At 40.3% G+C, this 12,257-nt stretch overlaps 3 protein-coding genes across 3 annotated transcripts in view; 2 read left to right on the forward strand and 1 right to left on the reverse strand.

Moving 5' to 3' along the window:
- The window catches only part of LOC138974687 (uncharacterized), a 16,506-nt gene extending 5,203 nt beyond the window's left edge, over positions 1–11,303 (forward strand). Inside the window, exon 5 of the mRNA XM_070347407.1 lies at positions 11,176–11,303. Within this exon, the coding sequence (XP_070203508.1) occupies positions 11,176–11,303 (128 nt within the window). The remainder of the gene's footprint in view (positions 1–11,175) is intronic.
- Positions 1,123–4,170, reverse strand: LOC138972340 (uncharacterized protein KIAA1958-like). Its single transcript, XM_070345016.1, has 2 exons — positions 2,995–4,170; positions 1,123–2,513 (listed from the first exon to the last, which is right to left on the reverse strand). The coding sequence occupies exons 1-2, from the start codon at positions 3,885–3,887 to the stop codon at positions 1,724–1,726; spliced, it is 1,683 nt and encodes a 560-aa protein (XP_070201117.1). The 5' UTR covers positions 3,888–4,170; the 3' UTR covers positions 1,123–1,723.
- On the forward strand, positions 4,779–7,483 carry LOC138974367 (uncharacterized protein KIAA1958-like). The gene is made up of 2 exons (XM_070347084.1): positions 4,779–5,671; positions 6,153–7,483. The coding sequence occupies exons 1-2, from the start codon at positions 4,779–4,781 to the stop codon at positions 6,940–6,942; spliced, it is 1,683 nt and encodes a 560-aa protein (XP_070203185.1). The 3' UTR covers positions 6,943–7,483.
- Positions 11,304–12,257: the final 954 nt, after the last annotated feature.

Here is a 12,257-nt window from a genome sequence, read left to right on the forward strand (position 1 = left end):
AAACCACGAGTGTTGTAACCTGTATATCCCATTCTACCACCAAGCACAAAGTGTAGACTACTAGCGGCACTGTTGCGATCTGTGGACTGTAAAACAGTGGTGCCGGGCGAGACTTGGCCCTTTTGCAACCTTAAACTGAGTGACCGTCGCTGAAAAAATAAAACGAATGAGTGCATCGATAAGTACGCGGTAACACTACTTTCTGACCATTTAAAAGCTTTAAGTAAAGATTCATAAGTTGCAAGAAAGTAATGAAGTCTTATAGAAATCAATTTAGTTGAAGCGCACACTTCTTTTGTTTTGCGTTTCAGGTCGGCAGAACGGGCGAAAACGGTTTGGGACCCATTTGGCTTACTCGATTCAGAATCGATTCCACTTTGTTTTTCTCGAACGTATTATTATACAATTAGGCTTATTGACAGAGAAGCAAATTTTAGGGAACAAATATGTAGGTTTAGATTCAACCATTTGCTCCCTATTTGAAATGTATCTACGTGATAAACTGTTTTGCGAGTGTGTTTGCATGGATAAACCTAAACTGGTACTGGTACGGGACCAAGTTGGTGAAGTCGCGAATTGCTGACACCAAGTCTGTCACCGCCGATTGATTGCATTTTGAAGGAATATGACTGGATTACGGAAAAATACACACATGTTAAGTTCTTGGATACCTTCATCGCCAATGTGGACTTACTGCAGAGCCAGGCAAAAGAGTAGACTAGCTCGCAAAATACGTGAAACAGCCGATGTTTGAAGCGAAGCCCAGCCAAACCAGGTAAGGTCAAGGACGTTTCTCGGTCCCACTACGCATGTCACCACGGTTGTTGCTTTGAGTTTGACTAACAAACTCGAAACTGTCGTTTCAAAATGAGCCAAATGTGTATTGATTGTGTGAGATTAGTCTATGTGACAGGGCTTCTATTATCTGTGCTCCCTCGCTTCTGTCAGTTCCCACACCGACACTGCCAGAGGCACTGAAGACGCGCACCAAACACACATATCTTGAACACACGGACAGTAAGATGACCAAACACACTGCTGACAGACTCTCACTCTCAGTCTCACTCTCAGTCTCACTCTCTCACAGACACACCACTCGAAGAAGGTCTGATAAGATGACAGATGAGCTTTTTTTCTCTTTTTTAACAGCAAAATAATTTGATACATGTTGTTGCAACACATTGTTTTGAATCTAAAGGTTTTTTGAATGCAATACAGAAGCAATTTTCACACATTTCATTGTGGCTCTGCGCCCATAAATGTGCATAATTTGTATCAATAGAGTCTGACAGCTAGTGATAGTTTGCAATGAAAATAACATTAACAAATAACAATGTACTTGTGGGTAAGAAATCAACCAACTCAGCAATGCAAACTTTGCTGAAAACAGATGCACATATGATATGTCTGCTGAAAATAACAAATAGTAGCAACATGTTTGAAGCGAAGTGAACATCACCACATATAAACTTACTATTAAAGTAGAACACTAAATAAACTGAATAAACATTGAGAAAAAGTAATAGTGCCTGAGCCATGGAAGTGGTTTCTTTGTTGTTGCATGTTCAATATTTCACAAGATGCAGAATTATTTCTTAAAATTGAGTAAAACTTACTAAAAGCAAGGCAACCGCTACTGCGAAAAAGACTGTTTGATGCACTAACTGAATCAAGTTTTAGAACTAAAGATCATGGGGATCGGACATTGAATGATTGATTAAGTTTATTTGCGTCGAGGACGCTTGGCAGGGGCTGCTTGCTTAACAGTTTCACTCTGTGTGTCGGTGACTGAGAGTGAGACTGTAGCTGTGGAATTTGATTGTGGTGGGTTGACGTTAATGTTGATGGTGCAGTTGGACACAGAGCCTCCGAAAAAAGGGAATGGAAGCGTTGGCTGGTGGCTGCATGAATTTTGCATTGTGGCTGTTCTTGTGTGTTCTTGATGCATGTATGTGTGCATGCTGCTTGTTGGAATGTCTGCAGTTGTTGATTGCAGGTGTGTTGATGAGGTGACTGATTGCTGTGGTGTAGATTGAGATTCAGCCAGTGCTGTGCTCATTTTTTTGTGCGTTTCTTCTGACATTTTTGAGTATGTGTTGATGGACTGCACATTCTTATGGCCGGTTAATTGCATTATTTCTGTGGGGGCAAATTGCTTGTTGACCAATGTTTGCACCATGGTTTTCCTTGCGCTGTGGTTGGTTATTCTTTTGTTTTGGGTCAGACCTGCTTTGATTGCCATATCTTTCATTAAAGTCGCCAACTTGTTGACGCCAACTCTCTGTTTTTTTAACCATGTTGTGCCTGGTTTGGGGTTGGGGACAGTTGTGGTCGCGATGTAGAAGGGGTCGTCTTCTCCTGAGTAGTCTTTTGGGCGATATTCAGCATACAGCCTGTAAGTTGCCACTGGGCATCTTGTCGGATCTTGGGGTGTTGCCCACACTGTTGGTCGTACAGCTCTGATGTTTGTGACATGTTCCCCTGTCCTGGTCTTTGTGGATCTTTCGTTGTAACTGAAACATTAGTCAGTACCGGTAATTGTTTCTTCCTTTTCTACTAAACCTTTAAAAATGTTGATATTTGTTTTATGAAATTATGTTGCATGCTGTTAGTGTTAGCATGAAATTTCAGGGTTGCTATCAATTTTTGTCTGTGTGGTACTTTTGAATTATAAGATTATTGCACTGTAGTTTAATCCAGTTACCCATTATTTTGCGGCGAGTAATTGGGAGAAGTATGATTGTGAAATACCATAAAGCCAACTGCTTTTAAGGTCTTGCTATAGGTACAATCAATAATTATCATAGGCATTTTTGGGAAAAATACAAGCCTGCTGTTGTGCTCTTATTTCTTAGGCATACATATCCCATATAATGTTAGCTGTGATTATGTGATCAGAATTTGTTTGGGCTTGGAAGTTTCATTCATGCTGCGCTTGTTATGTTGATCTGCATAACTAAATATCTTTCGTTGTTATAATACAAATCGTTTTACCTCAGGTACTCCTTGCCAGATGAATCTTTTCCAAGAGTGACATCTCCCCATTTCATCTGATGGTGGTCGGTAACTGCCCTTAGACCAAAGTGTATGCAGTTATTCCACCACATGGTGTTCAGGAGAGATTCTGCAGTAGTTTGGCCCAGTTGGTTTCTTTCGTAGAGAGTGTTTATTTCCTCTTCTGTGAGAGCTTCAGCACTGTATTGCATGTTCCCCTTGCCTGCATTTTTTAGCGCTTTTAGTTTGGCATTTAAGGTCTGTTGGGCTTGCTGGAAAGAAGGGGAACGATTGATGTCATGGGGGTACGATTTGCTTTTAAGGTGTCGGTGAATGCTTCCCCAGAAACTTCGCATCGACGTTGCTTCATAATCTGTCCCGTCAGCTTTTTTCAGTGCGATGAAGTATTTTGAAAGAATTTCATTGAGGGAGGATGGCGTCAATTGGTGAATTTCGAGCTCTGTGTTCGGCAACTTTTCTTGAATGAAGGTTTTTAGCAGCTTAACATCATGGGCAGTTTTCTTGAGTGTGTTTTGGCTGGTGTTTTGAGCAATAAACGTCGGTATGTCTGGTATTTCTGTTTCAGCAAAGCGTTTTTTTACTTTCGGCGTTGATTTTGTGTTTTCGGAGTTGTCAGTTTCTGGAAAGTCCATGTCAAGTTCTTCGAGCACATTTTGGGGCATCAGAATGTGGTCAATGTCAGGGTTTGATGGCAGACTTGCCAGTTTTTGTACATTTATTCTGTGGATTTTGCGTCTGGTGCCGTTTGGGGTCACCACATCCAGTATAGCGAAGCCAAGTGGCCTTGAAACACTCTTAACTACCCCTTCCTCACCTCCGTTGATCTTTACTATGTCGTTCACCTTAATGGGAGACAGGATTTGTTTTGACATCTTTTTGGACGTTTCTTTGGTGCCAGATAAATAGTCGTCTGCTACGGTGCAAGGGAGGGTACTCGTTTTTGTTTTGCTTTGCAGCCAGGATAGTGTTCGACTGTTCAAACTAGTGTTATGCACGGGTTAATAAAACTGCGGATAGAACTCTTTAGCAGCAAAGCAATTAAGAGTGTATTACAATCTACCTTTAAGCATATTTCTGATTGGATTAAGGTTGTGCCAGCTTAAAATCTAGTTTTTATCTGTGTGCTGTCCGGGCGCAAGGGAGACTACTCTTTTGTTGTGGTTTTCATGGCAGTGTTTCGTACTGTGTGTAACAGAGTACTATGTTCTTGTAAACCGGTCTGCAGTAAACAAGGACACGGAGAAAACGTTCGAAACAGTATTGAGGGAGCACATTTTCTTTATGTTGTGTTGCATATTCCTTTTTGGATTATTCCTATGGTAGCGACACGGATAGCAAACAGAGAATGAATAGCCTAATAGGTTCGATCGTTCGCTAGCATCTGTGTTGGCTATCTTGTAAGTTGAATGTTCGTTTTTTTCGACCTGCATTGCTTTCATAATGAAAGAAACGTTTGTTTATTGCATCCCATACATCAGATCAGTTCCGAGTTTCATTTTTGAGTGCAACTGATATGGTTTTCTGAGCCGTGCGATACGATTTTGGAACTTCAGTCACATTGTTCGGCGCGAGGTCAAAGGTCGGGAGGAAAGTAGTTCTTGGCCCAAATCGGAATCGGCACTATCATATATTTTTTGGAGTCCATGATGTATTTATTGAGCTATAAAAATACAACATATATACCCATACTGAAGTAACAGAGACAAAGAAGGGAGGTCATGGGATATGACTATATATCTGGCACCAAAGAAACGTCCAAAAAGATGTCAAAACAAATCCTGTCTCCCATTAAGGTGAACGACATAGTAAAGATCAACGGAGGTGAGGAAGGGGTAGTTAAGAGTGTTTCAAGGCCACTTGGCTTCGCTATACTGGATGTGGTGACCCCAAACGGCACCAGACGCAAAATCCACAGAATAAATGTACAAAAACTGGCAAGTCTGCCATCAAACCCTGACATTGACCACATTCTGATGCCCCAAAATGTGCTCGAAGAACTTGACATGGACTTTCCAGAAACTGACAACTCCGAAAACACAAAATCAACGCCGAAAGTAAAAAACCGCTTTGCTGAAACAGAAATACCAGACATACCGACGTTTATTGCTCAAAACACCAGCCAAAACACACTCAAGAAAACTGCCCATGATGTTAAGCTGCTAAAAACCTTCATTCAAGAAAAGTTGCCGAACACAGAGCTCGAAATTCACCAATTGACGCCATCCTCCCTCAATGAAATTCTTTCAAAATACTTCATCGCACTGAAAAAAGCTGACGGGACAGATTATGAAGCAACGTCGATGCGAAGTTTCTGGGGAAGCATTCACCGACACCTTAAAAGCAAATCGTACCCCCATGACATCAATCGTTCCCCTTCTTTCCAGCAAGCCCAACAGACCTTAAATGCCAAACTAAAAGCGCTAAAAAATGCAGGCAAGGGGAACATGCAATACAGTGCTGAAGCTCTCACAGAAGAGGAAATAAACACTCTCTACGAAAGAAACCAACTGGGCCAAACTACTGCAGAATCTCTCCTGAACACCATGTGGTGGAATAACTGCATACACTTTGGTCTAAGGGCAGTTACCGACCACCATCAGATGAAATGGGGAGATGTCACTCTTGGAAAAGATTCATCTGGCAAGGAGTACCTGAGGTAAAACGATTTGTATTATAACAACGAAAGATATTTAGTTATGCAGATCAACATAACAAGCGCAGCATGAATGAAACTTCCAAGCCCAAACAAATTCTGATCACATAATCACAGCTAACATTATATGGGATATGTATGCCTAAGAAATAAGAGCACAACAGCAGGCTTGTATTTTTCCCAAAAATGCCTATGATAATTATTGATTGTACCTATAGCAAGACCTTAAAAGCAGTTGGCTTTATGGTATTTCACAATCATACTTCTCCCAATTACTCGCCGCAAAATAATGGGTAACTGGATTAAACTACAGTGCAATAATCTTATAATTCAAAAGTACCACACAGAGAAAAATTGATAGCAACCCTGAAATTTCATGCTAACACTAACAGCATGCAACATAATTTCATAAAACAAATATCAACATTTTTAAAGGTTTAGTAGAAAAGGAAGAAACAATTACCGGTACTGACTAATGTTTCAGTTACAACGAAAGATCCACAAAGACCAGGACAGGGGAACATGTCACAAACATCAGAGCTGTACGACCAACAGTGTGGGCAACACCCCAAGATCCGACAAGATGCCCAGTGGCAACTTACAGGTTGTATGCTGAATATCGCCCAAAAGACTACTCAGGAGAAGACGACCCCTTCTACATCGCGACCACAACTGTCCCCAACCCCAAACCAGGCACAACATGGTTAAAAAAACAGAGAGTTGGCGTCAACAAGTTGGCGACTTTAATGAAAGATATGGCAATCAAAGCAGGTCTGACCCAAAACAAAAGAATAACCAACCACAGCGCAAGGAAAACCATGGTGCAAACATTGGTCAACAAGCAATTTGCCCCCACAGAAATAATGCAATTAACCGGCCATAAGAATGTGCAGTCCATCAACACATACTCAAAAATGTCAGAAGAAACGCACAAAAAAATGAGCACAGCACTGGCTGAATCTCAATCTACACCACAGCAATCAGTCACCTCATCAACACACCTGCAATCAACAACTGCAGACATTCCAACAAGCAGCATGCACACATACATGCATCAAGAACACACAAGAACAGCCACAATGCAAAATTCATGCAGCCACCAGCCAACGCTTCCATTCCCTTTTTTCGGAGGCTCTGTGTCCAACTGCACCATCAACATTAACGTCAACCCACCACAATCAAATTCCACAGCTACAGTCTCACTCTCAGTCACCGACACACAGAGTGAAACTGTTAAGCAAGCAGCCCCTGCCAAGCGTCCTCGACGCAAATAAACTTAATCAATCATTCAATGTCCGATCCCCATGATCTTTAGTTCTAAAACTTGATTCAGTTAGTGCATCAAACAGTCTTTTTCGCAGTAGCGGTTGCCTTGCTTTTAGTAAGTTTTACTCAATTTTAAGAAATAATTCTGCATCTTGTGAAATATTGAACATGCAACAACAAAGAAACCACTTCCATGGCTCAGGCACTATTACTTTTTCTCAATGTTTATTCAGTTTATTTAGTGTTCTACTTTAATAGTAAGTTTATATGTGGTGATGTTCACTTCGCTTCAAACATGTTGCTACTATTTGTTATTTTCAGCAGACATATCATATGTGCATCTGTTTTCAGCAAAGTTTGCATTGCTGAGTTGGTTGATTTCTTACCCACAAGTACATTGTTATTTGTTAATGTTATTTTCATTGCAAACTATCACTAGCTGTCAGACTCTATTGATACAAATTATGCACATTTATGGACGCAGAGCCACAATGAAATGTGTGAAAATTGCTTCTGTATTGCATTCAAAAAACCTTTAGATTCAAAACAATGTGTTGCAACAACATGTATCAAATTATTTTGCTGTTAAAAAAGAGAAAAAAAGCTCATCTGTCATCTTATCAGACCTTCTTCGAGTGGTGTGTCTGTGAGAGAGTGAGGCTGAGAGTGAGACTGAGAGTGAGAGTCTGTCAGCAGTGTGTTTGGTCATCTTACTGTCCGTGTGTTCAAGATATGTGTGTTTGGTGCGCGTCTTCAGTGCCTCTGGCAGTGTCGGTGTGGGAACTGACAGAAGCGAGGGAGCACAGATAATAGAAGCCCTGTCACATAGACTAATCTCACACAATCAATACACATTTGGCTCATGTTTGAAACGACAGTTTCGAGTTTGTTAGTCAAACTCAAAGCAACAACAGTGGTGACATGCGTAGTGGGACCGAGAAACGTCCTTGACCTTACCTGGTTTGGCTGGGCTTCGCTTCAAACATCAGCTGTTTCACGTATTTTGCGAGCTAGTCTACTCTTTTGCCTGGCTCTGCAGTAAGTCCACATTGGCGATGAAGGTATCCAAGAACTTAACATGTGTGTATTTTTCCGTAATCCAGTCATATTCCTTCAAAATGCAATCAATCGGCGGTGACAGACTTGGTGTCAGCAATTCGCGACTTCACCAACTTGGTCCCGTACCAGTACCAGTTTAGGTTTATCCATGCAAACACACTCGCAAAACAGTTTATCACGTAGATACATTTCAAATAGGGAGCAAATGGTTGAATCTAAACCTACATATTTGTTCCCTAAAATTTGCTTCTCTGTCAATAAGCCTAATTGTATAATAATACGTTCGAGAAAAACAAAGTGGAATCGATTCTGAATCGAGTAAGCCAAATGGGTCCCAAACCGTTTTCGCCCGTTCTGCCGACCTGAAACGCAAAACAAAAGAAGTGTGCGCTTCAACTAAATTGATTTCTATAAGACTTCATTACTTTCTTGCAACTTATGAATCTTTACTTAAAGCTTTTAAATGGTCAGAAAGTAGTGTTACCGCGTACTTATCGATGCACTCATTCGTTTTATTTTTTCAGCGACGGTCACTCAGTTTAAGGTTGCAAAAGGGCCAAGTGTCGCCCGGCACCACTGTTTTACACTCCACAGATCGCAACAGTGCCGCTAGTGGTCTACACTTTGTGTTTGATGGTAGAATGGGATATACAGGTTACAACACTCGTGGTTTTTTATATGGCTTGTATTTCAGTCAAGACCCAGCGGGAATATCAATCGAGAGCCACTCGCCAGAGGCTCGTGTCTCCCGATGATATTCATCCGCTGGGTCTTGACTGAAATACAAGCCATATAAAAAACCACTCGTGTTGTAACCTATACGTCTGCTACGGTGCAAGGGAGGGTACTCGTTTTTGTTTTGCTTTGCAGCCAGGATAGTGTTCGACTGTTCAAACTAGTGTTATGCACGGGTTAATAAAACTGCGGATAGAACTCTTTAGCAGCAAAGCAATTAAGAGTGTATTACAATCTACCTTTAAGCATATTTCTGATTGGATTAAGGTTGTGCCAGCTTAAAATCTAGTTTTTATCTGTGTGCTGTCCGGGCGCAAGGGAGACTACTCTTTTGTTGTGGTTTTCATGGCAGTGTTTCGTACTGTGTGTAACAGAGTGCTATGTTCTTGTAAACCGGTCTGCAGTAAACAAGGACACGGAGAAAACGTTCGAAACAGTATTGAGGGAGCACATTTTCTTTATGTTGTGTTGCATATTCCTTTTTGGATTATTCCTATGGTAGCGACACGGATAGCAAACAGAGAATGAATAGCCTAATAGGTTCGATCGTTCGCTAGCATCTGTGTTGGCTATCTTGTAAGTTGAATGTTCGTTTTTTTCGACCTGCATTGCTTTCATAATGAAAGAAACGTTTGTTTATTGCATCCCATACATCAGATCAGTTCCGAGTTTCATTTTTGAGTGCAACTGATATGGTTTTCTGAGCCGTGCGATACGATTTTGGAACTTCAGTCACATTGTTCGGCGCGAGGTCAAAGGTCGGGAGGAAAGTAGTTCTTGGCCCAAATCGGAATCGGCACTATCATATATTTTTTGGAGTCCATGATGTATTTATTGAGCTATAAAAATACAACATATATACCCATACTGAAGTAACAGAGACAAAGAAGGGAGGTCATGGGATATATATATATATATATGTGTGTGTGTGTGTGTGTGTGTGTGTGTGTGTGTGTGTGTGTGTGTGTGTGTGTGTGTGTGTGTGTGTGTGTGTGTTACGTCTGTGTGTCTGTGCGTGTGTGTGTGTAAAGCGATTCAGATTAAACTACCGGACCGATCTTTATGAAATGTTACATGAGAGTTCCTGGTATGAAATCCCCAGACGTTTTTTTCTTTTTTTCGATAAATGTCTTTTATGACGTCATATCCGGCTTTTTGTAAAAGTTGAGGCGGCACTGTCACACCTGCATTTTTCAATCAAATTGATTGAAATTTTGGCAAAGCAATCTTCGACGAAGGCCGGACTTCAGTATTGCATTTCAGCATGGAGGCTTAAAAATTAATTAATGACTTTGGTCATTAAAAATCTGAAAATTGTAATTAAAATTATTTTTTTATAAAACGATCCAAAATTACGTTTGTCTTATTCTTCGTCATTTGCTGATTCCAAAAACATATAAATATGTTATATTCGGATTAAAAACAAGCTCTGAAAATTAAAATTATAAAAACTATGATTAAAATTAAATTTCCGAAATCGTTTTAAAAACAATTTCATCTTATTCCTTTCGGTTCCTGATTCCAAAAACATATAGATATCATATGTTTGGATTATAAACACGCTCAGAAAATTAAAACGAAGAGAGGTACAGTAAAGCGTGTTATGCAGCACAGCGCAACCGCTACCGCGCTGAACAGGCTCGTCACTTTCACTGCCTTTTGCACTAGCGGCGGACTACGGTCATTGTGAAAAAATGCAGTGCGTTCAGTTTCATTCTGTGAGTTCCACAGCTTGACTAAATGTAGTAATTTCGCCTTACGCGACTTGTTATTCTCTCAGGTGCATTGAGATAGGTTCCGGACAACTCTCGCTTTCTCCATTACACACTTACTTCCCTTTGGTTATCAAATCTCTAAACAGCGATCTGCCTAATTTCGTTTAAGAAAGCTAGACCAGGCAATCATTAGTACACTGCGTGCATCTGCATAACTCTTGGGTTTTTACAGCTGAGTATTTGTTTTTCAAAATCCTATTGTTTTTATTGTATTTATTTATTTATTTATTTATTCATTTGGGAGATTTATATAGCGCTTGACGTTCTCTAAGCGCTGTACATATTAATGTCTGCCGTGTGAGATGGAATATTTTTACACGATATATCACGCATTCACATCGGCCAGTAAATATCAAGCGATTACGGTGAATATTTACTTTTCACGGCCTATTATTCCAAGTCACAGATATTTGGTGGACATTTTTTTTTTATCTGTGCCTATACATTTTTGCCAGGAAAGACACTTTTTTCAATCGTGGGATCTTTAACGTGCACACCCCAATGCAGTGTACTCGGTTTTTCGTCTCATCCGAAAGACTAGCACTTGAACCCATCACCTGGGCTAGGAAAGGGTGAAGAAAATTGCTTACGCCCCGACCCAGGGTCGAACTCGCAACCTCTCGCTTCCGAGGCAAGTACACTTTACCACTCGGCCACCCTTTCCTTTTTCAGACAACCAGCTCTCAGCTGCATCCGAAGAAGACAGTTCAGAAGTCACACCAATCCTAATAACTATCTTGGTCATTGTCGCCATCGCCGTTATCGTTGGCATCGTTCTCTATCGACGCAGAAAAAAGTAAGACGATGTCATTAATTAACTACAAAACAAAAGGAAAAGAAAACAAAAACAATTGTCTGGCAACGTTAATACTTAATTCCTTGTTTTCACTACCTATTTTATTCATTTTTTTTATTACTTAGTTAGTGGAAGAATCTTTTGTAATGTATGTTTGATGGTGTATGCTTTTAATTAAGCGTTGCTGACTATGAATGTAGATGTAAATGCTTGTATAACTGTGTTTTAATTTTAAATGTGTCAAGCGCAAAGAGCATAATTGTAAAGTTATGATGTTGCGCTATATAAATGGTCATTTATTATTATTATTATTAATACTTGCAGTCAGTACATGTTTTGCAGGGTAAAGTGGCAACTGTAACTCACGAACAACTTGTAAGTAACAACCAGCAACACGAAAGATTCCAAGCGACTTTTATACCTGGTATATGAGTTATTTCTAATATGCTGACTGTTAGCAAATGATCACTGACATGTCGAGAAAAAAGATATCAAGTATGAGCCTTTTAGGCGAATGCTGACATCGTTTGTGAGACATGTCTGTTATCATTTGCTAACAGTCAGCATATTATAAATAACGGTTTTATTACTGTAATTCGACCAAAAGAAATTCCGAAGCGACCCCGCGAATTAGACAGAACAGCCGCAATGGGAACTTGAGCGCTCCTACCTGATTATGCCTGTCAGTCAAAGAATGTTCGTGACCTGGGTCAGCCAATCAGAGTAACACACCTGACGTGATTAATATTCACAGGTCAAATGCGTTTGACACACAACAATCTCACAAGATAAACCATGTTGGACATACGTTTCGGTTGCTTCGCTTTTTCTTGTTGAACAGAGAGCGACAGATTTAGAACCGACTCCAGACGGATGGGAAATGACGTAAAGATACATTTGACCATAAAGCGAGTGACGAAATTTCACTTGATTTTTCTGAACTTAGATAATTTAGATT

Source organism: Littorina saxatilis, linkage group LG8, assembly GCF_037325665.1.
Source record: "Littorina saxatilis isolate snail1 linkage group LG8, US_GU_Lsax_2.0, whole genome shotgun sequence".
Lineage (NCBI taxonomy): Eukaryota > Metazoa > Mollusca > Gastropoda > Littorinimorpha > Littorinidae > Littorina > Littorina saxatilis.